Raw genomic sequence first — 27,099 nt, forward strand, 5'->3', positions numbered from 1 at the left:
GTGTTGCCTAGTTTGCAGGACTGTAATTATAAACTGATTACAACTAGGAAAAATGTCTCAGTTGTTCTCGACCCTGAATAGTAATTACTGTGTTATTGTGTTTCACTCCCATCCCTTTCTGCTGTTCTTTCTGAACATTACTAGACCTATTTTCGGCTTTACTGTAGCTTTCAGGAAACTGAAATTACAAAATAAGTATAATCTGGCTGACATGTTTACATGGATGATTGTATTGTGAATTACATATTAGTTATATATCTATATCTAAACATACATATTCATTAGAATTGAGGGTGTTAAGTGAGAGAGTTACCAAAACTTCTCTGAGCTACCCTATTTCTAGGGTTTTTTTAATTGTACTGTATATGAATTTATTTGAATTTCCATCACTTCTCTCTTTTTCTGTCTCTCTGGGCTTCTGATTTAAAAACAAACACTCAAGAAAATGAAGACATTGTTCCACTGTCTTGCATTGCAAGAGAAGGCAGTTTCTTCATCTCTCCTGAAAATTAGAGTTCTCAATATGACATTGCAGACATGGTCACAATAGTGCAGTCTGAGAGCTATGAGGACAGATCCACATCTGGCGTAAATCAGTCTAGGACTATTGACTTCAATAGAGCTGGGCTGATTTACTCCAGCTGAAGAGCTTTGCCTTGACAAATGCAAGTGTTCAAAGATCATGAATCGGATCCTCAAAAAAAAAATCCTTCTGTTTTTTAATTTCCTTCTTCTCGCCAAGATGGAGTAATGATGCCAATGGGAGAGCGCTCTTCCTTCGGCATAGTGCATCTTCACCAGATGCACCACAGTGGCACAGCTGCATTGGTGCAGCTGCACTGATGTAGCACTGTAGTGTAGACTTGCCCCTAGTTGTCTTTTTCTCTTACTTTCATTTGGCTGTCTAACTCTTGTCACCTGTATTGCTGAGCCCCATGGTCTGTTTTCCAAAGCTGGATTAGCTATCATGGCTGAGACTACTTTGCTTCTTTCTATCACAGCAGGTGTGGGGCTTAAAGTCAGCATGCTCCTGATGCAACAGACAGGAACAAAGAATTCTGGGGCATAGCAGTGGCAGCTGGCCAGTAGAAGAAAACAAGCTTAGGATTTCTCTGGTTGCTACAGACAGCTGGAATAGGTGATCCCACAGTGGGAGTTCAGGGAGCAGGACCAAACAGGATGGAAAGCTAGAATGGTGGGAAGTAAAGTGACAGGTGAAAAGAGAAGGTTGGAAATGAGACAAAGTTTCACTTGTTAAATTGGAACATGAACTGTACAAGGTGACATTTTTCTGAGGAGTTCTACAAAAGACTATTAGTAGAAGTAAAATGCATTACATGAAAGTGGCAAGAGAAATTCAAAATGATATCAGGAACAAGCTGAAAGTTGACTTTTAACCAGATTTTGCTTAGTGTATAGTATCAGACTGACTATAACAAGCTGTCTTTTCCTGCAGACATAAGCATCATAAATTCTAAAGTGGCATGTCCTTTTTCATTTGATTTCTCCATGTATCAGAAAAACCCAGTAGATTGAAGCTGTCCATAAGCTAAGATTGTATGTTTGCCTCAAGTTTATTGTGATATGTACAAGCCACTAAAGATTAGCCTTTTTGGTTCATACTAGCTCTAGAAATCATTGATAAAAATACAGCTCCAATCCAGTAATGCACTGCATACTGGTATAGCAGTTTAAAATGGTGCAGCTGGCTATAACTCATTCTACAATTACACCTCTACCCGACTTTGGATATAACATGGTAAAGCAGTGCTCCGGGCGGGCGAGGCTGCACACTCCGGTGGATCAAAGCAAGTTCAGTATAATGCAGTTTCACCTATAATGCAGTAAGATTTTTTGGCTCCTGAGGACAGCGTCATATCGAGGTTAAAGGTGTCTTGTTGGTATCAATATGCAAAATGTAACACTGTGGGTACATTGCATCAAATGAATGATCATACTTCATTTAACACTATTTTGTGTATTGCACTGATTATTATTATTTATTATTAATAATGTATTTATTTGTCAAAGACCCCTGTTTTGTTAGTCATTAAACAAACCCAGAACTAAAAGACCCATCCCTGCCTCATACATCTAGGTAATTTAGTTGTATAACTGGTATCAACACCTGTAAATAACCCAGACTTTTTCCTCTGCCAACCTTGCCTTTCCCCATTCACACTAAAGGTAAGGTAAGATTAAACAGAAGCCCCTTGTGTCACCAGGACCGACTCTAGGGTTTTTGCCTCCCCAAGCATGTGCTTGGTTTGCGGGTGCCTTGAACCAGTCCTGCATGTCACAGTCAAATAGTCACCAAACTCAGCTTCTGGTAGACTGTTTAAAGTCCTCTCTCAAGAACACAGTACTGGCTAAGAGCATGAGTTGCAATACCGTTTAATTTTAGTAGCAATGCACAAGAGGTGAAAATGCAGTAACAGGGTACAGTGAGGTACAGTTTTAAGTGTTCAGATCATGTGTTATTTGAAGACGTGTTGATCCATGAGCTTCTTATTCAGTGCTGCCTAATTCAGTGCGTCTCAGGCAAATCATTCTCAAATTTGCTGAAGCACTCTGCCAGCGCATCATCGCCAGCCCTGAGAAACACCAACTTGCTCTCTCTATCGTAAACCACATTGTTTCTAGATAATGAGCCTGATTCATCCACATGGGAACAGGGGTTGCAAATTGACCCGCTGTGCCTGAAAGTGACAGCTGTGCCAACGAAGGGAATTCTATACCAAGACAGGGCAGGCAGCAATACTAAGTGAGGACAGCTTAAATTTATAGCCAAGGCTCCATAAGAGCTCTGCCAGTGGAAACTGCAGGAGATGCACTGAATCAGCACATCTCCCGCTTGCCCTAGCCCTATGCCCTTCCCAGTCAGCCCTAATCACTTTCTGAGTAGTGTTAGCTAGCTCCAGGCCCTTTGGCAGAGCAGCATTTGAGGGTGGTTTGCATTGATATGCACCCATATGAGCAAAATTTCTTCCACCGGAGGCATGCAGTCTGTGGCACTGAATCAAGTCCATTAGATTTAAGCCAAAAATATAACTTTAAATAGAGATGGGGAAAAAAAACACCTCTAATTAGAGCTGCAGAGAAATTACAGATTTTCACTTTGTGAATATTCACATGTGAAAAACTGCCTATTTCAAAGTTTTTTGTGAAAATGTGTTAATTTGGATTGGAGATGAGTGATATTTCTCCATTTCCAGCAAAGCAGATGCATTTATTTTTGCTGCAATAATTGATGAAAGCATACCCTGGAATCGTTCACAGCTCTTGTTACAAAGTTTCCCATTTTAGCCTTCAAAAATTTTCTTCCTTTTTCTGGAAAGCTGAAAAAACAAACAAACAAACAAAAAACCCTCAGTTAAAAGGTAGAATATTTAAATTTTCACAAAAGTGTAGGGGTTTTTTATTTTTATTTTTTATTAGTTGCAACAGCGATGCTGATTTTTTCCCCCCACTAAGCTCTAGTTTTTATAAAATATTAAGGTCCTAGAATCAGGAGTGGGAAGATACTGGTGCATAGAGAAGTTATCTTATAATTGTGTTTATCAGTATTTCTAAAGTATTATAAATAAATATTTGTAATTTAATAATTTTTATAATTAAGTTACCAACACCAAATGCTCCTGTTTGTCTCCTGAGAAGCACCTATCTTTCCTACTCCCATGTTTGGCTAGAGAAACCCTGGAGGGGAGAAGGAGGACCAAAAGGGACAGTTTGTCCAGGTTCCCCATTTGAGAAGGCCCTCAAGAATGTGGAATTTGAGTTAATGGCTTTGCGACCTGGCACAGAATCACTCAGGTTTGGCCCAGCCGCCTCTCTGTTGACCTGAGTGGCGCTGTGCTTGGTCACAACACCATTCACTCAAATGTGGCTCAGCTGCCCCTCTATCAAAGAGGGGTGGCTGGGCTAAACCTGCGTGGCATTGCAATACTGGAGCAGGGAGCCAGGCCCAGCCCTGTTGGACAGGAGGTGTTGGTGTGGGGTGAGCATGGGACCAATTCACTTTCCAACCCTCCCCCTCCCATCCCTGAGTCTTTCATTGCCATGGCAATTTTTTTGGAAGGATCAGGAGCCTCAGTTTCAGATTCTGCCCCAGTCCTCCAAAACCTCTTTGTGGTCCTGCTTGCAGCTGACCATTTCTTCTTCATCCTCCCTTTGCTTCCTCCTTACAAAAGTACCTTTAATCCTCAAGTGCTTAACTCTGTCACTGACATTTCTTTCCTCCCAAGTTGCTGAATGCAGCCATTTGACTGGTGCCGTTCTCCTGGAGACCAGATACTTTTGTATGGACTAAGCATTTATTTTAAGACAGACAGCTCAGTGACCAAATTTCGTTGTATATCCACAGTGGGATGCTATTCTGTTCCATTTTGACTCTTTTATTTCAATTTTTGCTGAGATCCTTTGTAACAAGTTGCATTAACCACAAGCCATTGTCTCCAAAACAATAGTGCGCAGTCCTGAAAGTTAATACAAACATTACGGACACTGTATTTGCTCAAGGTAACCACACAATTAGTGTGTGTAACTATACATGTGTATACCATGGTCTCCTTTTGGATTTGAATTTCTATCCCAGTATGCGTAGGAAGCAGACCCCAATATGCAGTAGTACAGCACAGCTGTATACAATGAAGAAAAAAGAAAAGAAAAAAACTTAAAAACCATTGTGACGAACAGAATAAGATAATTAAATTTGTGCTCTCTCAATCTCTCCCAGTAGTTGGAGCACTCCACTGGGATGTGGCAGTCTCATGGTTCAAGTCCTCCCTCCACCTGAGGGGAAAAAGGGATTTGTACAGGGCTTTGCTGCCACTCAGGTGGTTGCCCTAACCACTGGAGCTATGGGATATTCTGATGTGAGACTTATTCAGTTTCTTCTGTTGAAGCTTTTGCACTGTTTGACCTGGTAGCTTGGGAGTTAGAGCACTCACCTCGGTGGTGGGAGAGTCAGGATCCAGTCCCCTGCTCAACTGAAAGAAAAGGTTATGAATCCCAGTGGGGTCTGATTCTGGGATTTAGGTGCCTACAGCAGCAGCTAGACACATAAGTCCTTTTGTGAATCTAGCTCAGTAGTATTGTAGCTGGATTTCTACAAAGGGGATGATCTATATGTAGCTTTGCCATCCATATCTGTTCAAGGTGAATAATATGTATGCACATTTTGTGCCTAAAATAGGGAGAAAATACAAGGAGTCTGGCATAACTTATTTCACTTACAGTGGGAAATGGACCCCAAACTACTGAGTAGTTGGTGGAAGGGCACCAGTATTATCGTGAAGTACTGTTAGTCCAGGTGGGACTTAGCATTAAAGCCCACCTGAATATTCTGTCTAGAATCTCTGCAAAACAGAATCGCCTCAGCCAGGTGTAGTCTACTTGAGCTTTGAGGTATTATTAATTAAGGCAGAATCTATTTTTAGATTGTCACAATTCAAAAACTCCTTGGTCATTTCACTTTGTATTTGGTTAAAAAAAATACCTCACTCCCATACCAAACCTACCAGTTTTGAGACCAATATTCCCTTTTTGGTAGCTATTAGGGAAGGGAGATTCAACTTGATGCTTATAATAGTAACTCAGTTACAGCAACCTAAGTATAGAGTGATTGCTACTACTCCATAATATTCTTAAATATGACAGTTGTGAAACTTGATTCAGTTTTTATTGAAATTTATAACCCTGGGTTGAACTTTTATGTTCATAGAAGTTGCAGCAGTGATAACTGGAGGGCTAAAGAACTGTAGCACCATGATAATATAGATCCACATCAGTCAGATTAATTCAATGTGCATTAAGGCCTGGAATAAAGAAAGAATGAAAGAGACCATGAATCATTAACACTCTTCTAAATGGCCTGTGATATAAAATCTGCAAGACCAAGGCCCTTAATCAGAATGGAGATACAAATCTCTGATTTAAGTGTCTTTTTTTCTAGCTCAGGAATGGAGGAAACAAGATGCGATTCGGTGGTGTTTAAATTATTATGTAAATAGTTAAGAAAGCTGCAGAGGGCATGGATTGAATTACAAGTACAATTTCACCAAATTTGATGATAGTTAGCTCTTTGACATAATAACTGGAGAAAAACTGTAAATGCCCTCGATGATGTCAGATTTATTTTAGTGCTATAACTCCCTCCTGTGTAATCCAACTTCTTCTTTACTTTATAACCCACTCTTGCAGTGTCTCCTATGGCTTCTGTACACATTTTTGGAGTGATTATGCTGTATCAGGCACAAAGTACAGTAATTCCTACCCTAGAAGTGATCAGTAGAAATATAGTGATAAACTCCAGGGGCACATTCCTTTTGTGAGGAATCTATTGGAGGTATCTTTAGCATTATGCCTGTAGCTCAATGGCTACAATTTACTGATAACAAGTACATTTCCATTATTTACAGTTTTATGCACAGGGAAAGATTCTGCTGTTCTTACTCGCAATGAGTAAGTAGTACTTTACTCCCTGAGTAGCTTCCTTGAAGAAAACAGACTGCTGACTACTAATCAATGTGAATAAGAGTGGCATAGTCTGACCCACTGTAATTTCAACAATAGACAATTTATGTGTAATGCACTTCGTAGATTGATTTACAATTGTTCACGCTCAAGACATTGTATCAAACAGATATGGTGATGACAGACTATTATTTGAACACATTTATTATTACTAGAAATAGCATATGCATCATAGTGAATTTCCAATTTACTGATCACCCCTTCTTCACTGCATTTCAACAGTTGGTTGGATATGATAGATGCAGGGGTTCGGAACACACCAAGGGTTATATTCTCGTTTATTATGATTAAGACTAAATTTTTTTATGTGACTTAGTAAAAGTCATGAACAGGTCACAGGCATTAAACAAAACTTCATGGAGCCTGTGACTTGTCTGTTACTTTACTAAAAGTAACCCTCGGCCAGGCTAGGCTAGGGGGAGGACTGGAGACCCATGGAGGGGGAGACTGACAGGCTGAGCCCCCCGCTATGGCAGGGGGCACAGCACCGACTCCAGTGGCCACAGTAGGGATTGCAGCCATGGGGGACACACAGCCCTTGCTCCAGAGCTGGCCCATCTGTGGGATAGGGGTGTGTGGCCAGAGAGACGCCAGGGGGCTGGAGTGCGCTTCCCCGGCTGCAGCCCCACCAAGCCCAGGACACCACAGGGCTGGGGTGCATGGCCCCGGCTGTAGCCCCTGCCAAGCCTGGTCCCAGCTGCAGCCTCTGGTAGAAGCCGCAGAGCTGAGGTGCACAGCCCCAGCTGCATCCTCTGCCACGCCTGGGAAGCCAGGGGCCAGAAGCACTCGGCTCCGGCTGCAGCCCCCAGAGGAAGGCACGGGGCTGGGGCTGCAGGGTCCTGATTCCAGCCAGCCCCAGTTGCAGGGCAGGGGCACACAGTCCCACCTACTCCTCCTGAAGCTCTAGAAGTAATGGAGGTCCGGCAAAGTGACGGAGTCCATGACTGCCGTGACTTCCATGACTAAATCCTAGTCTTAATTATGATCAATCTAATCAGTGGTTTAGTGTTTTGGGGGCTGCAATTAACAATGAAGGCAGATAACTAGAAAAGGGGAAACCTTCAGAGAGTCTTAGAAAGTGAACGGAACCTGAAAAAAAAATGATCACGTCACTGATGAGACTTGAATTCCTGTCGATTTCTACATGATTACAAAATGTGAAACTGTTAATAATGTCACAGACAGTATTAAAACAATAAAAGCTATGTGTCTAGAAGTACGCTAAGTTAACTAAACTACTGTATATACTGCTGACTAGAACTGATCAAGAATTTTTCAACAGGACTTTTTTATTGGAAAATGTTAATTTATCAAAATGAAAACTTTTTGAAGGAAAGGTTGGTTTTGATCAATTTTTCAGCTTGAAACATTTCATTTTGACATTTTTTGAAATGAAAAAATCTGTTTTTCTGATTTCAAATGACATTTGGTTTTGAAATTTAAACTAAAATAAAGAAAATAGTCAAAATAGAAATGAAAAGTTTCAAAATTACCCAAGGGAAACATTTTGTTTGACTTGAACTGATTTTAATATTAGGTTCTTAAATATTTTTGAGATTTTGACTTTTTGTCCTGATTCGGAATAGGGAAAATGTTTGAAATCTCAAAAATATTCACAGGATGGGAAAAACATTTCCTGCCCTGCTCTACTGTGAAGTGTCTCACAGTCTATTATTTGGTGGGATAACACAAGCAGGCACAATCTCTAAAAAAATAAAAGTAACAGCAGACACAAGTTCATTAAATGAAAGAACCACATCTACTGATTGATGGAGAATACTCAGTCCCTTCACATCCTTCTGCTTGCATTGCGGTTACTTTCCCAACTTTCCCTCTCAACGAGTCAGGAAAAAACAAATTCAACCCTTAACTTCCTCTCAGAATTGCTTCTTATTTGGCACCCTTCCTGTGTGAAGGAGCCAGCACTTTTAGAGGCTATTTGTGAACTGTCACCCACTCAGGCAACATACTAACTCTGTTATGATATATTCTGTTAGAAAAAGCCAATAAAATTATCATCACCTTAATATCTGAACAACTTAATATGCTAGCCTACATTATATTATTTAGTCCAAGTTGTATTTGCTTTGTTATCTATATTAAGATAAAGTTCTGCAGTCCTCTTGAGTTCTATGGGAATTTTGCCTGAATATGCAGTGCAAGATCACAAACTGTAGAGCTTGTTAAGGAAATAATTTAAAAAGTCTGCTGCAAGATTTATAGTGTTGTATTCTTTCATTAAGGCTCTATTATATGTAGAAAGATGCCCTGTAGACCGTAGTTTCTAGCTATAAATGAAAATGTTATAACTTGATACCCATGGCTAAATAAAAACAATGTTTGATAATAATGACTACTAAAGGTGTGACTTTTTTGTGGGTGGTTGCCATATTTATAGCATTGACAATATGCACCATTTTACAGCTATACATTAACATTTACTTTTGGGAAGTACAGCATAATCAAATTTTACAGCCAATTAAGTTGATGAGTCACTGTCATCTTTGGAAATTACTGTTTTAGATGTTTGAGAATGCTAGAAAGGGAAAACTGGTGAAAATCTCAAGAAGAATGACCTGCACAAAAACCTGATTTGCAATTTTCCTCTTGCACTTAATTATGGAAAGCATAGAGCTTTGGTGTAAAATATTTGGTTTAAGAGCTACTTGCAAAAGGTCTTTAGCATCTTTGAAACAGAATAATCCCGTTATGTCATTCTCCCACCTTTTAATTAAGAAAACACATAAAGTACTACTAAAATAATAAAACTGTTTCTAAATTTATGGTGGTAAAGTGATTTATGACCACATATTTATGAGGAATAAAAATGAAAGATTATAGCAAATAGTGGCTGTTTATATAAATCTCATGTGCACTGATGAGAAACTAGATCTCTGAATTATGAGCATTCATAATCTAAGATAGGGGAATTGGACTACATATTTTTCTTTAATTGTTTATCAAAAAGAAAGTTTGCTGTTTGCACATTTGTGCCATTGATTTACTTGCATAAATGTTTGTGAATTTCAATGTTTTATGCCAAATGTGCATGCTTGAGTATTTGCAAGGAAGACCTTGTAAACTCATCCAGTCAGAGAACAGGTGAAGTGCCATGTGATTTACCCCTCAAATCACTAAGTAACACAGCTTGGAAAATGTCTATCCGATAGCTTACAATCAATCCAAAATGTACCCAAAATGTATGTTATTTCAAAGAACTAGTACCTTTGCAGAAATTGCAATGTTCTCACTAATATTCCATTAGTAGATAAAGAAGGTAGTGAGCTGGTTTTCAGAGGTACTGGGTACCCACATTACCCACAGAAGTCTATTGGCTTACTGAATATGCTGGTAATTAACAGATCTGTGGATGAAATCTTGGCCCCACTGAAGTCAGCGGGAGTATTGCCATTGATGTCAGTGATCCAGGATTTCACCCTGGTATATGGTGAAATTCTAATTCCTTTGATGTCAATGGCAAAATTTCAATAGACTTCATGACATCTTGATATCTACTTAAGTTAACTAATTTTCCCTTCCATTTTTTGTTAATTCTTGCTTAAAATATCAATCTTTTTCTAAGACATAGAAATCATAGAAATATAGGACTGGAAGGGACCTCAAAAAGCCATCTAGTCCAGTCCACTGCACTGTGGCAGGACTAAGTATTATCGAGACCATCCATGACAGGTGTTTGTCTATCCTGTTCTTAAAAACCTCTAATGACGGAGATTCCACAACTTCTTAGGTAATTTGTTCCAATGCTTAACTACTCTTACAGTTATGAAGTTTTTCCTAATGTTTAACCTAACTCTCCCTTGCTGCAGTTTCAGCTCATTACTTCTTGTCCTGTGCTCAGTGGTTAAGGAGAACAATTTTTCATACACCTCTTTATAATAACCGCTTACACATTTGAAGACTATTATCACATCCCCCCTCAGTCTTCTCATCTTCAGACTAAACAAACCCAGGATTTTTCACTTTTTCCTCATTGGTCATGTTTTTTAGACCTTTAATCATTTGTGTTGCTCTCCTCTGGATTTTCTCGAATTTGTCGATATATTTTCTGAACTGTGGTGCTCAGAACTGGACAAAATACTCCAGTTGAGACCTTATGATTGCTGAGTGGAGTGGAAGAATTCATTCTTGTGTCTTGCTTACAACATTCCTGTTAATATATTACAGATTGATGTTTGGGTTTTACAGTATTGTACTGTTGACTCATATTTAGTTTGTGATCCATTATAAACCTCTGATCTTTTTTTGCAGTACTCCTGCCTAGGCAGTCACTTCCCATTTTGTATTTGTGCAATTGAGTATTCCTTCCTAACAGTAGCACTTTGCATTGTCCTTATTGAATTTCATCCTATTTATTTCAGATTATTTCTCTAGTTTGTCAAGATAATTTTGAATTCTAATTCTGCCCTCCAAAGTACTTGCAACCCCTCCCAGTTTGGTGTCACTCACAAACTTTATACATGTATGCTCTATGCCATTATTCAAATAATTTGTGAAGTTATTGAATAGAACTGGATTTCAGACAGATCCCACCTGGGCCCCACTCAATATTCCCTTCCAGCTTAATTTTGAACCATTGATAACTATGCTCTGTGTATGCTTTTTCAACCAGTTTCACACCTACCTTATTGTAGGTTTGTTTAGGCTATATTTCTCTGGTTTGTTTGTGAGAAGGTCATGTGACACAATATTGAATGCCTTACTAAAGTTGAACTATATCACATCTGCTGCTTCCCCTCATCCACAAGGCTTGTTACCTTGTCAAAGAAGGATATTAGGTTGGTTTGACATGATTTGTTCTTGAAAAATGCATGTTGACTGTTACTTATCACCTTATTTTTTCTACGTGCTTAGAAATTGATTGTTTGTTTCCTCCGTTATCTTTCTGGGTACCAAAGTGAAGATGACTGTTCTATAATTCCCTGGATTGTCGTTATTCCCATTGTATAGATAGGTACTATATTTGCCCTTTTCCAGTCCTCTGAGATCTTTCTCATCCTCCATGAGTTCTCAAAGATAATCGCTAATGGCTCAGAAATCTCTTCAGCTAGTTCACCAAGTATTCTAGGATGCATTTTAGCAGCTTCTGCATATTTTAAGACATGTAACTTGTCTAAGTAATTCTTAATTTGTTCTTTTCCTGTTTTATCCTTAGATGCTATCCCATTTACACTGATGTTCACTAGGTTAGTCGTCCAATCACTGCTAACTTTTCTGGTAAAAACTGAAACAAAAAAGGCATTTAACACTTTGGCCATTGCTGCATTTTCTGTTATTGTCTTTCCTCCTCACTGAATAATGGGCCTACCTGTCTTTGGTCTTCCTCTTGTTTCTAATGCATTTATAGAATCTTTTCTTGTTACCCTTTATATTCCTTGCTAGTTTGATCTAATTTTGTGCCTTGGTCTTTCTAACTTTATCCCTACTTGCTTGTTTATATAATATATATATTCATCCTTTGTATTTTGACCTAGTTTCCACTTTTTGTATGACTCTTTTTTGAGTTTCAGGTCACTGAATATTTTTTGGTTAAGTCAGGGTGGTCACTGACCATACTTCCTATCTTTCCTTCTCATTGGGATAGTTTGCTGTTATGCGCTTAATAATATCGCTTTAAAAAACAGCCAGTTCTCCTGAATTCTTTTTTCCCTTAGATTTGCTTCCCATGGGCTCTTACCTGCTAATTCTCTGAGTTTGCTAAAGTTGGCTTTTTGAAGTCCATTGTCTTTATTATGTTGTTTTCCCTCCTACCATTCCTTAGAGCTGGGGCGCTGGAACAATTTGTATAGTGGGGATGCAGAGAGCCATTGAACCAAACTGTAAACCCTGTATATGATGGAAACCACTTCAAGCCAGGAGGTGCAGCAGCACCCCCAGTACCCCTTGTTCCTACCACCTATGCCTTAGAGTCATGAACTTCATGACCACTTTCACCCAAGCTACCTTCCACTTTCAAATTCTCAACCAGTTCCTCCCTGTTTGTCAGAATCAAATCTAGACTAGCCTCTCTCCTAGTTGCTTTCTCCACCTTCTGAAATAAAAAATTATCTCTAGTGCATTCCAAGAACTTGTTGGATAATCCATGGTCTGCTGTATTATTTTCCCCACAGATGTCTCAGTCACTGAAGTCCCCCATCACCACCAAGTCCTGTGTTTTGGATGATTTTGTTAGTTGTTTAAAAAAAAACTTCATCCACCTCTTGTTCTCGGTTAGGTGTGCTCTGCCCATCCTAACCACCCATACCTCAAGCTACTTCATGTGACCCATGTGTGGCAATCATTTGGTCTGAATTTTTTTCTATGGAAAATAAAAGCTTTATGAGAAAAAGAAGCAAATAAATTAGAATAAGATACATGATTCTTAATTTGAGGAATAACTTAGTGTTAAATATAAGAAAAAGACCTCAAAATAGGCTTTCTTAAACACAGAGACAGATGGCAGCAGCACTTGGCAAATATTCACCTTCTTTTCAACATGTTTAAATAATGTTTATCAAACAATAGATGTAGATAAAAGTCAAGGTATTCACTAAATTTCATTTAAACCAGAATGGCAGGCTCCTGTAAAAGTGTCCTATAAATAACAGTAACCAGCTGTTCAATGAGAGTCAGTAAGCCAGAAAGAGAGATTTTGGAAATACAAATCTCTATATTTTTTTCTATTTTTCTCATAATCAAATATTTTCTCCTCTTTCCCAGCCCAGAACGCAATATACAGTTTATAAACCTGGCGTAGTAAATAATGATTAGAGGTAAAACCAGATGGCCATATTTTATCTTGTTTCTTGTGTTCTACTGATGGATATCTGGGCCCTAATTTGATCTATCAATTGACTCTAATTGTTTATGATGTACTCTAGGAATGCACATAGGATTATGCACATACGCACAAGCACAAAGTGATCTGATTCTTTTTTTCCCTTTCTTTTCCATAGGCTTAGAAAGAATTGCAAGAGATTCAGCTTATGAGCAAGAAGGAAAGGTCCAGTTTGTAATTGATGCTGTATATTCCATGGCCTATGCACTACATAGCATGCATAAAGAGCTCTGTCCTGGATATATTGGTCTGTGTCCAAGGATGAGCACGATTGATGGTAAAGAGCTACTTAGTTATATCCGGGCTGTAAACTTTAATGGTAAGTTATGAGCATTTTTTTCTTCTTCTCTAAATTCTTCAGAAGTGACAGGATTTCTTCTATATATAGGACACTTTCAGGCACAGTGGAAAACACAGGATTAGAAGCAGTTCTCTTTTTAATCAGAAGTGTGAGTTTTTCCACCTGCTTTGAAACCCCATCGTAACATGAAGCTGCCGCTAAAAGAGGCAGACGTTTAAAAATAAGAATCTGTCAATCAAACTATTCTGGTGGAAAACTGCTATTATAGAAACAACTGGAGGACTCATGCAGTCCTACTGACAGATTAAATTCCTGTGATGGTGCTTGTTCGTGCATTTGTTAGGGAATGAATTGTAGAAAATGTCTTTTTGCAAATTATTTTCTTTTAAAATCAGTTTAATGATTTTCCTACAATAGTGAATAATTTGGAGGTTGCTTTGTATTTACATATTTAAAACTTGATTAAATAATTGCTATCTGTTCTGGGTCCTGTTCTATGTCATTGGTTTTGATTCAGTGATTTAGTCAATTTTAAGCCATGCACGGTGCTAAAAAAAACAAACAAAAAAACCCCAACAAAACCCACCACCACAACAACCTACACTGCATAAACTGCTATGCAGCTGGGATCTGCCTGCTAGAGAAATATAGTTACAGTTGCTTATGCCGCTGACAGAAGAGGCTGTTAAAGAATATACTTAATTTATAGGTATTAAATTGAAAAGAGCAGAACATACTTCATGGCAAAACAAAGTTACTGAAAATGTATGTTCTTTCATGAAAGTCATAATTGTTGTAGATTACATCTGTCATTATTTTCAGATGAATTGATACAGTATTCTTTACCGGATTCCCTCCCTCACCCCCCGCACGCCCCCATTTGGCTGTAATCCACATACTAGACATGCCTCCTAACCATACGCAGAGTAGCGCTGTCTATCACAATATACTCCAATGACCTCAGCTGCCAGCCTTTTATAAAACAGCACAAGGTCATTTTCAATTTAGCTTCCAAGTGGAAGCTGTTTTTGCTTCAGGTAATAAACCAGACCATTTGGTTGATATGAACATTGTCCGTAGTTTGCAATATATTCATGCTTTCCTAAAAGATTTTTCTTTTTTCATCCTATGAAATTTTCTTGAACAGGGAATCCCTGTCTAATTCAAGTGGGTTTGAATGATTCTTTAATGATTTTAAAGAGAACCTTGAGCAAAATAGGTAACTGACAAATGGGGAATGTTAAAATGACAAAGTATGCAGCATATTATAAGTTTGCAGTGATGTTTCCGATGTTTCCAATAAATATTCCTTTGAATCTAAGTTGTTAAGGCATAAAGAAAGTGACCCATTTTCATTTGGTTGGTGTAGAAGTTTAACATATAAAGATAATCTGTACAGTTTATTTCAAACCACTCTCACCCTAAAGATTGATGTATTTGATTAATACCTGTTGTGATTTCTCTGGTCTGCTGTAACTGTTGCTGTAAATACAAGAAGATGAAATGTGGCATGTTTTATAAATATCATGATGGACACTGATGAGAACATTTTATCTTTTTTTTACATTAGTGATTTATCAGAAGTGGAAAAAAATGCAGATGAGATCAATTTTTCAAACCCTAAGAAATAATTGTGTTAATTAATCCCTTATATTGGTTTAGTCCACATACTCTATTAAAGGTAAACTGCACTCTTCAGTCCTTTGGTCTGTGGAACTCATACTGAGGCCAGACAGTGTGCAGCAGAATTTGAGGACCAAATTCAGCCTCTTCCCTAACTATAAAGGTCCCCTACGAAGTGGAATTGATGTGGTTCTCAGGGTACGGTGCAGGAGAAAGGTGGACACAAGACTGTGTGGGCCAGGACTAGAAGACTTGTTCTTGTATGGATCTTTCCATCATTTAACTGTTGTGGTGGTGGTAGTAGGGAAAGCTGAATAAGGGCCTGAAGCATCTACAACCATTGGTCTGGAGAAGATATGAGGAAAGCAGTGGACATGATATACCTTGACTTTAGCAAAGCTTTGGATATGGTCTCCCACAGTATTCATGCCAGCAAGTTAAAGAAGTATGGATTGGATGAATGGACTATAAGGTGGATAGAAAGCTGGCTAGATCATCAGGCTCCATGAGTAGTGATCAATGGCTCCATGTCTAGTTGGCAGCTGGTATCAAGCAGAGTACCCCAAAAATCGGTCCTGGGGCCGGTTTTGTTCAACATCTTCATTAATGATCTGGATGATGGGATAGATCAGCAAGTTCATGGATGACACTAAGCTAGGGGGAGAGGAAGATACACTGGAGGGTAGGGATAGGGTCCAGAGGGCCTAGACAAATTGGAGGATTGGGCCAAAAGAAATCAGATGAGGTTCAACAAGGACAAATGCAGAGTCCTGCACTTAGGATGGAAGAATCCCATGCAGTGCTACAGGCTGGGGACCGACTGGCTAAGCGGCAGTTCTGCAGAAAAGGACCTGGGGATTACAGTTGATGAGAAGCTGGATATGAGTCAGCAGTGTGCCCTTGTTACCAAGAAGGCTAACGGCATATTGGGCTGCATAAGTAGGAGCGTTGCCAGCAGATCGAGAGAAGTGATTATTCCCCTCTATTCAACACTAGTGAGGCCACATCTGGAGTATTGCATCCAGTTTTGGGGCCCCCCACAACAGAAAGGATGTGGACAAATTGGAGAGAGTCCAGTGAAGGGCAACAAAAATGATTGGGGATGGGGCACATGACTTATGAGGAAAGGCTGAGGGAACTGGGCTTATTTAGACTGCAGAAGAGAAGAGTGAGGGGGGATTTAATAGCAGCCTTCAACTACCTGAAGGGGCATTCCAAAGAGGATGGAGCTAGGTTGTTCTCAGTGGTGGCAGATGACAAAACAAGGAGCAATGGTCTCAAGTTGCAATGGGGGAGGCCTAGGTTGGATATTAGGAAAAGCTATTTCACTAGGAGAGTGGTGAAGCACTGGAATGGGTTACCTAGGGAGGTGGTGGAATCTCCATCCTTAGACGTTTTTAAGACATGCTTTGACAAAGCCCTGACTGGGATGATTTAGTTGGGGTTGGACCTGCTTTGAGCAGGGGGTTGGACTAGATGATCTCCTGAAGTCTCTTCCAGCCCTAATATTCTATGATTCTATTAAGTCTCAGTCACTGGAAAAGCTCCAGAGCCTCTGTAGAAGATACCTGGCTTTTCCCTACATGCATGTGGTATGCTGAGCTCTCACTTTGACCAGTAACACATCTCAGACACCTTCATGGACCTTCTGTTGTGGCTGAGAGATATGTACATGTGAAACATTATAGTCCAAACTACAAGAATTTAAATGTAACAGTGCCCATGCCAGTAAGTGCAAAATAAATTTGCGTGTGCACTTCCATTTGAACTGCTAACTTCAATGTACCCAATGTACCATTGCATTAAAGCTCTTGGTTCTAGAAAGATTAGAAATAAATGTTGGAGTTGGTCATGGGGAATTCACTCTGCCTTAAAACGTTGGTAAATATTTTAATAAGGAAATGGGTGGAAAAGGGGTAAAAAGGGAATGGCACATATCTCTAAGGGATTTTGCTAGCCTCTTATCTGAGAGGAGGTCACTCGTGATGATGACGGCAGTGTGGGGAAGTACCTTTCGCATTCAGACAAAATACAGCCTATAAAATACTAATGAAATAAGCTGCAGAAGTGTGTTCCTATGATCCACAAGCATAAAAGGTGGTATTTTAGTTATTTTCATAAAAATTGCCAGTATTCCTGTTGGTAAATAATACATAAATACACTGAAAGCAGCATTAAGGGAAAAAAGGGCAGAAAGTTAGAGCCTGATCTTGCAAGCTCTCCAAAGTACAGCTCTCATTGATTTCAGATGGCCCTTCCTGCTGGGAAGGCTGACTGAATCAGGCCTGGTTTTGCAAGAATGTAGCAATTTTCAATAGCCGGGACAATGAGCATTTTACCAGCTATGTAGATTATTTTTTGGTTTGGCTTCAGACTATCCTTGCTCCGTTCTGTCCAGACTGTTTAGATGTTGGGTCACTTTCTCCTCTCTATTACTCCCATGCAACCATATTGACCTCAGTGGGATTTCATGGGTGTAACTGCTATTACTATATTGTCACATTGAGTCCTATACCCATGGCTTTGTTAAAATTGATTAAACATGATGAATGATATGAAGAATACTTTCACAGCACCCAGAAAGCTTTGATGGACAGGGAAGAATAAAACTCTGTTACCTGGAAATAATTGTTTAGCTTTTGAATGCAGGTAATCAGTCTTAAAAGTGCTTATTTTGATGCCTCTTTGTTTACTTATATTTATATTGCAAAGAAGATTTTATTCCCCTGAAGGATTCTTCCATGTAATATTCTGTGACACTTTCATGACAGCAGGGTCATCATAATCTCCAAAGCACAGTGTATTGATGTAATTGATATGACATTAGTTTCTGCTTAGATGAACTTCCACAAGTTACATTTTAAATCCAGAATATCACATAGCAGAATGTGATCTTAATAGGGATAGAACTTTTACATTTGTAATGGGAATGAGGAAATTTGATGGATGTGTCAACTTTTGCACATGAATCCACTTTAGTGAATTGTTCAACCTTTTCTGGAGTGTATGTGTGGGTATTTGTTGTTCTTGTTGTGCTTATTATTATATTTGGTTCTTGGGACACCTACCAAACAAAGCAAGGTATATTGAAAGCACAAACAATTGCTTTTCATATATAAGCAGCAAAGAATCCTGTGGCACCTTATAGACTAACGTCTGTTAGTCTATAAGGTGCCACAGGATTCTTTGCTGCTTTTACAGAACCAGACTAAATAGTATATGAAAAGTATCAGAGGGGTAGCCGTGTTAGTCTGGTTCTGTAAAAGCAGCAAAGAATCCTGTGGCACCTTATAGACTAACGTTAGTCTATAAGGTGCCACAGGATTCTTTGCTGCTTTTACAGAACCAGACTAACACGGCTACCCCTCTGATACTTTTCATATATAGTGGCAGTTTAGTAGTTAATTTGGTTTGATAGGGGAACCTTGAACAACTATATTTTTGCAGCATTTTGTAGTGTCATCTGGAAATGTAGAGTTTGTGAAAGCTGGGAAAATCCTAAGAACCCTGTTTTATCTCCAGGCCAAAACTATTGCAGTATTGCCAACTCTTGTGAATTTTTTGACTAGTAATGGATTTTGGAGGGTTCTGGAATCTGTCTCATGATGACGTGAAAAGCTCTAGCCCTTTTAAGAAGAAACTTGGGCCCCCGCCACACTTGACCCCTTAGGCTGAAAAGCCCAAACTCCAGCCCAAGCTGGAATATCCACATTGCTATTTTTTGCACACTAGCTTGAACCCTGCAAGTGTGAGTCTGTCTATCTGGGCTGGAAGGCTTGCTCCCATCCCAGTGTAGATATACCTTCAGTAGCTATCTAAAAGGGTGAAAGAAGGTGGTGGCTGGGCTCTATGGCCACTGTCCCCTTCACAATCCTCAATTCCTATACATAAATTTGGGAGGGAAATAATACAGCTCCAAGTTATACAATGTATATCCCCTGGGTCTTCTCTGGGGTTACTGCTGGCCCAGCCACTAGCAGTATGGATCCTGCAAAAGCCACTCTGCAGTAAAAGGTGGAACCAAACAAGGCAAGTAGAGTCAGATACTGTCTGTACCTATGGTTTTTGTCTTCATAAATTGATGGGTCCTTCCCAAGGATCCTCAAGGAACAAAGCTTGGAAGTTCTCACTCTCTGTGGTCATTACAGGCCCTCTGGCCAAATCCCCACAAAGAAACAATTAACAGAAAACTCCAAAAGGAGAACCTCCTAAAGGTTTCCTACCTTCCACACTTATCCCCTTTGACTTAGATTTTGTAATATGGTAAATTATTCTTTGTCTGAAGGTATTTAATTAGTTAATTTTTTCAGCAAATGCACAAAAGATCATCCTTTGTTAAAAAAGCAAACATGGAAAATTTCATCCCAAAATGTTAAAATGGTGGGTGACTGAAGACTGAAGGCAAGAATAGACATGAATATTCAAACCCACATATAATTGTGGCTGCTATCATGGAATTAATTTAAAAAAAAGTAATTATATAATGTATTTTTAGAAAAAATGAAGTAAATATTCATCTACAGAAGACAGGTTTTAATGAATGAAGACAGAAATTTCAGAAAGGATTTTGAACCAACAAGTGAGTCATAACTATAGCATCAGCTGTTTGTATAATTCATATGCCACTCCAATAACTTCCAGTTACTACTAGATTGACCTGAATCTTGAAATTCATTTACTGTTAATATGCAGATCACACTTCATATAAATTTTTTTCTCAGATAAATATTCACCCTCCATTGCTCTCCTCAAGTACACTCAATACATGATGTTTCATTAGCAAATTGTTTTCCAATATTTGTGTTCTTATTAGGCATAAAAATATACTCTTGGCTTAAAATGCAGAAACTTTGAAAAACCAAATCAAGTTTTATTTTCTCATGGGTCAAACTGTTAATACATACTGTAGGAAGATTCAATGGATTCCTCAGTTAATACTGGATTTTACTTTTTGCATACACAATTGTTAGTTCTGGGGAAGTGCATGTACAGACCTGTACATAAGAACATAAGAATTGCCATACTGGGTCAGACCAAGGGTCCATCCAGCGCAGCATCCTGTCTGCCGGCAGTGGCCAATGCCAGGTGCCCCAGAGGGAGTGAACCTAATAGGCAATGATCAAGTGATCTCTCTCCTGCCATCCATCTCCACCCTCTGACAAACAGAGGCTAGGGACACCATTCCTTACCCATTTTGGCTGATAGCCATTAATGGACTTAACCTCCATGAACTTCTCTAGTTCTCTTTTAAACCATGTTATAGTCCTAGCCTTCACAATCTCTTCAGGCAAGGAGTTTCACAGGTTGACTGTGCACTGTGTGAAAAAGAACTTCCTTTTATTTGTTTTAAACCTGCTGCCCATTAATTTTATTTGGTGGCCCCTAGTTCTTACATTATGGGAACAAGTAAATAACTTTTCCTTATTCACTTTCTCCACACCACTCATGATTTTATATACCTCTATTATATCCCCCCTTAGTATCCTCTTTTCCAAGCTGAAAAGTCCTAGCCTCTTTAATCTTGCCTCATATGGGATACACTAATCATTTTAGTTGCCCTTCTCTGAACCTTTTCTAATGCCAGTATATCTTTTTTGAGACAAGGAGACCACATCTATATGCAGTATTCAAGATGTGGGCATACCATAGATTTATATAAGGGCAATAAGATACTCTCCGTCTTATTCTCTATCCCTTTTTTAATGATTCCTAACATCCTGTTTGCTTTTTTGACTGCCGCTGCACAGTGCATGGACATCTTCAGAGAACTATCCACGATGACTCCAAGATCTCTTTCCTGATTAGTTGTAGCTAAATTAGCCCCCATCATATTGTATGCATAGTTGGGGTTATTTTTTCCAACGTGCATTACTTTACATTTATCCACATTAAATTTAATTTGCCATTTTGTTGCCCAATCACTTAGTTTTGTGAGATCTTTTTGAAGTTCTTCACAATCTGCTTTGGTCTTAACTATCTTGAGCAATTTAGTATTGTCTGCAAACTTTGCCACTTCACTGTTTACCCCTTTCTCCAGATCATTTATGAATAAGTTGAATAGGATTGGTCCTTGGGGAACACCACTAGTTACCCCTCTCCATTCTGAAAATTTACCATTTATTCCTACCCTTTGTTCCCTGTCTTTTAACCAGTTCTCAATCCATGAAAGGATCTTCCCTCTTATCCCATGACAACTTAATTTATGTAAGAGCCTTTGGTGAGGGATCTTGTCAAAGGCTTTCTGGAAATCTAAGTGCACTATGTTCACTGGACATATGTTTGTATTGACCCCTTCAAAGAACTCTCTAATAGATTAGTAAGACATGATTTGCCTGTATAGAAAGCATGTTGACTTTTGCCCAACAATTTATGTTCTTCTATGTGTCTGACAATTTTATTCTTTACTATTGTTTCAAGTAATTTGCCCAGTAAACACAAAAAAACATGAACAAGTTGAGGCTGGGTCTGAAATCAGGTTCTAATGTGAAAAGGACACCACTGAAAAAAAGAAATATTGAGGAAATCATGGTTTTAAAACAACGAAGTTCATACATTAATTTTTTTAAGAAGAAAATGTAGCCCAGTGGAAGAATTAATCCACATGATGTTTGGGACCAAGTTCTGCAGGATGCCATTTGCCTTCTGGAGGTGCTGAGTAATCTTAGCTCCCAGTGAAATTAGTGTGAGCAGAGGATACTTAGTATTTCATACGATTGGGCTCTGTGGTGGGATCTTCAAAACCATGTATGTGATTTAGGACTACAAGTTCCACTGAAAATCAGTGTGCTCCCAACTCACTTAGGCACTTTTGAAAATCCAACTCCAAAAAGAGTTACTACAGAAATAAAGGTTTGCTGTGGCAGCTCAGGACACCGAGAGTCTATATTTTTTAAAAGATTTCGTTTATATTGTCATTATTAAGTTGTAGTTCATTGGTTCTTAATGCCCACAGCCCTTTTATGTTAGACACTGAAGAGCTTATAATCTAAGTATAAAATGAGAGACCACAGGTGGGTACAACAGGCAGATGGGAGAGCACAAAGTAAAGGGAAAAGGATCATCTATATTGTTCTTGCTGGCTTGTGCCAAACATCAGCTGAATCAATCAGTACCCTAGATACTGGACAAGCAAAGGGAAACCCGAGGACCACAGGATGGCAAAGTAGCAGTGGAGGAGGAAAGTCTATTAGCAATGGTACTAACACTTGTGATGTTATCACCACTCTTGTGGCGATCAGTTTTCTTTTAAAGCCCCAGCTCTGTACTCTATTGATTACATAAGAAACTTAACTTAAGGGGTGTTTTTGTTTTTTTAAGTTTCTAGCCATTATGGTTGCAGAGAAATGTTGGAAAGTATGACGGGTGTGTAAACTGAAAACATAAAAACCAGAGGGCAAATAAAAAGGACCCCAAATGTATTATTATTTTAAATCTCATTGATTTTTTTGGGAGGTGTGTGTCTAACTTTTGATTTTTGAGTGCTTGAGACAGGCAATTCTGTATCAGCCTTTCTTTTTCACTATATAAGAGCCAGGCGGTGGTATAATTATTATCTTGTATCACAGAAGCCTGATGTCCAGTTTTTCTGTTCTTCTGTGCTAAATTGGATAAGGTTTAGATCTCTTAACACCTTATTGGGAATGTGGCAGGGGGTGATTCCAAATGAATTCAGTTTTGACATGCTAATTTCTGAAATGGAATTAATCTAGCTGGATATACAAGAGGCTAATATTGTTCAGTGGTCTGAATCCCTATTGCTGGTTTTATGTAACATGAGGTTTTAAGCTCATACAGGGGACATAGTTTGGAGACACCGTGATTCTTAGATACCTAATGAACTTAGATGACTAGAATGATAGGTTGCACAGAATGATAGAGGGGCACAGCATAAAACATTTTATTAACTCTTAAGGATGGATATGAAGAGCAGCATTTATTATATGCAGATCTATCTATCTATCTATCTATCTATCTATCTATCTATCTATCTATCTATCTATCTATCCACATAATATTTCATGCCATGGAGGAACAACATCAAACACTCTCAGCAGCTGTTTAATACTTGATGCATAAAGGAGAGGTGATAGAGGACAGTCCTTACTGGTTACAATGAGTATGCAAAACCTGAAATGTATCCATTAGTTGTCACTTGGGATGCAACCAGGTTAAAATACATTGTCCCTATGTGATCACCAGAAGGCCTAAAGCCCCACATTTTTGAAGAGCCGTCAATATTAATCTCCACCTCATATGGAGAGAAGATTTATGAGCACCAAAGAAGTGCATCCGTAATGGCATCTTTTTCTTAGGCAGATTTAAGAAGTATCTTATTCAGGCTGGGTACAAGTCTCTTAGGTGCTAAGTGCTTTACAGTTGTTGAGCACCCTTCATGCTGAGATGAGAATCCTCAAGATGTTTCAAGACCAAACTTATTGTTAGCAAAATGCCTTAGTGATAGATTAAGTTGTAAGAATCCTCTCAATAAACTCTGATCCCATGAATCAAGCAAGCAGGGATTATGCAGTATGTTTCTCTTTACATATATTTATCTAAGTCCTAACATAAGAACAGGCATACGGGGTCAGACCAATGGTCCATCTAGCCCAGTATCCTGTCTCCTGACTGTGACCAATACCAGGTACTTACGAGGGAATGACCAGAACAGGTAATCAAGTGATCCACCCCGTCACCCATTCCTAGCTTCTGGCAAACAGAGGCTAGGGAAACTTCAAAGCATGGTTTTGCATCCCTGCCCATCATAGAATCATAGAACCATAGAATATCAGGGTTGGAAGGGACCTCAGGAGGTCATCTAGTCCAACCCCCTGCTCAAAGCAGGACCAATCCCCAACTAAATCACCCCAGCCAGGGCTTCATCAAGCCTGACCTTAAAAACCTCTAAGGATGGAGATTCCACCACCTCCCTAGGTAACCCATTCCAGTGCTTCACCACGCTCCTAGTGAAAAAGTTTTCCCTAATATCCAACCTAAACCTCCCCCACTGCAACTTGAGACCATTACTCCTTGTTCTGTCATCTGCCACCACTGAGAACAGTCTAGATCCATCCTCTTTGGAACCCCCTTTCAGGTAGTTGAAAGCAAATCCCCTCTCATTCTTCTCTTCTGCAGACTAAACAATCCCAGTTCCCTCAGCCTCTCCTCATAAGTCATGTGCTCCAGCCCCCTAATCATTTTTGTTGCCCTCTGCTGGACTCTTTCCAATTTTTCCACATCCTTCTTGTAGTGTGGGGCCCAAAACTGGTCACAGTACTCCAGGTGAGGCCTCACCAATGCCCAATAGAGGGGAATGATCACATCCCTCGATTTGCTGGCAATGCCCCATCTTATATAGCCCAAAATGCCATTAGCCTTCTTGGCAACAAGGGCACACTGTTAACTTATAGCCAGCTTCTTGTCCACTTTAACCCCTAGGTCCTTTTCTGCAGAACTGCTGCCTTGCCACTCGGTCCCTAGTCTGTAACAATGCATGGGATTCTTCCTTCCTACGTGCAGGACTCTGCACTTGTCCTTGTTGAACCTCATCAGATTTCTTTTGGCCCAATCCTCTAATTTGTCTAGGTCCATCTGTATCCTATCCCTACCCTCCAGCATATCTACCACTCCTTCCAGTTTAGTGTCATCTGAAAACTTGCTGAGGGTGCAGTCCACGCCATCCTCCAGATCATTAATGAAGATATTGAACAAAACCGGCCCCAGGACCGACCCTTGTGGCACTCCGCATGATGCCGGCTGCCAACTAGACATGGAGTCATTGATCACTACCCGATGATCTAGCCAGCTTTCTATCCACCTTATAGTCCATTCATCCATACTTCTTTAACTTGCCGGCAAGAATACTATGGGAGACTATATCATGCTGTGCTGCCCAGTGCAGTAGACTGGGAGCTGACCTTGTTCATGAAGTGAGTTCCAGAGGTTGACTGTATGTTATATGGAAATACTTCCTTTTGTTTATTTTTAAGCTGCTGCCTATTAATTTCATTTGGTGACACCTAGTTCTTGCGTTATGAGAAGGAGTAAATAATACTTTCTTATTTACTTTCTCCACACCAGTCATGATTTTATAGGCCTCTGTCATATCCCACATCTATCATATCCCCATTTGGGAAGGCAACGCTTGCTCATATCAGGAGGGCAATCACAAGGGAAATGCACATTTTCAGTATCTATATCTCTTTATGTAGCAGAGTAATATGGGCCTTTTTCATTGTCTAAAATTAACCCTCATTTATGAATTAAAATAGAGATATGCATGTTTGCCTTCATCTATAGGTCATTTAAGTAAAAATGCTACTGATTAACTGACAGGTGACCAGTTTAACAAAAATGAAAAGCCATCCTTTAAGGAGGTCACCAACAGTGAAATAAACTCGGCACGTCTTTTCAGATTTCCTTCTGAAGAGGAAAATAGCAGCTTCTCAATCTTAAAGTGAATGACAGAGAAATCAGGTAGACTTAATTCTCTAGAGCAACAATTACAGAGGGAACTAGAAGAAATGTATGATTAATAGACATTGCCTATATTCAAACAGACGTATTGGAGCATGAGCTTTCATGAGTGAATGCATGTCCACTACATGCATCTCACGAAGTGGGTATTCACCCACGAAAGCTCATGCTCCAATACGTCTGTTAGTCTATAAGGTGCCAAAGGACTCTTTGCTGCTTTTACAGATTCAGACTAACATGGCTACCCCTCTGATAATTGCCTATATTATTAGACATTATTTAATTTTAAACTTCTCTTGTGGATTTCAGTATTTACTAGCAGTTAACTGAGTTTCAGTCTAGTAATCAAAACTTCCCACTCCAGGCCAATGGGGGCTGCGGGAAGTGGCGTGGGCCGAGGGATGTGCCCACTATGGCTTCTTGCAGCCCCCATTGGCCTGGAGCAGAGAACCGCAGCCAGTGGGAGCCGCGATCAGCCGAACCTGCAGACATGGCAGGTAAACAAACTGGCCCAGCCCTCCAGGGGGATTACCTTGGTGGGCTGGGTGCCGAAGGTTGCTGATCCCTGCTACACAGCAAAGAACAACCTGTGGCTGCCCTGTGCCAGCCGACTTGGTCTCGCAAGGCGGTTTCATTGCTGTGTAGACATGTGTGCTCTAGGACCCTGTGGGATGAGAGGGTTCCAGAACTTGGGCTCCAGCCCGAGCCTGGAAGTCTACACAGTAATGAAACAGCCCTGCAGACCAAGCCTTGCAAGCTCAGTCACCTGGCATGCGCCAGCCATGTGTTTTTCTTTACTGTATAGACATATCTTTAGGCACTATTCTCAACACAGAGAGGAGGAGGTGGTTCACCCCCTCATAACTTTTAGTCCTGTGATTGAGGCATTCATTTGGGATGCAGGAGAGCCAGTTTTGAATCCCCACACTGGATCAGGATTTGAACCCAAGTCTTCCCTCTCCCAGGTGAGTGTCTTAACCGTTGGGCATAGGGTAGTCCAGAGTGGGTCTCCTTGAATCTCTCTTGTTGAAGCTCTTCCACTTTGTGTTAAATACATTAATAGTAATTGGAGTGAGAAGGACTATCTAGCCTGCTGGTTAGGGCACTGATGTGGGATACCCAAGTTCAAGTCCCTGGTCCAATGAATATTAAATTATTTATACAAAATGAAACAGCTTCAATAGGAGAGAGTGACATTTGTTCGACCTGAAACTGAGTTTTTTCAATTAACTGAAAATTCTGAAAAAAATGTTAGAATCAGTTCAGATTGAACTGAATTCTTTTTTTCTCCATTTTTGTAACTGCCAGCGAACTGAAAAATCAGTTATTGACC

At 39.6% G+C, this 27,099-nt stretch overlaps 1 protein-coding gene across 3 annotated transcripts in view; it reads left to right on the forward strand.

Moving 5' to 3' along the window:
- GRM8 (glutamate metabotropic receptor 8) overlaps nt 1-27,099 on the forward strand; it is a 525,047-nt gene that overhangs the window by 314,184 nt on the left and 183,764 nt on the right. For all 3 annotated transcript variants that reach the window (XM_045001072.1, XM_045001074.1, XM_045001073.1), the window contains exon 8: nt 13,488-13,688. In XM_045001072.1, coding sequence (XP_044857007.1) covers nt 13,488-13,688 — 201 coding nt within the window. The remainder of the gene's footprint in view (nt 1-13,487; nt 13,689-27,099) is intronic.

This window comes from Mauremys mutica, chromosome 1 (genome assembly GCF_020497125.1).
Source record: "Mauremys mutica isolate MM-2020 ecotype Southern chromosome 1, ASM2049712v1, whole genome shotgun sequence".
NCBI classification, from domain to species: domain Eukaryota; kingdom Metazoa; phylum Chordata; order Testudines; family Geoemydidae; genus Mauremys; species Mauremys mutica.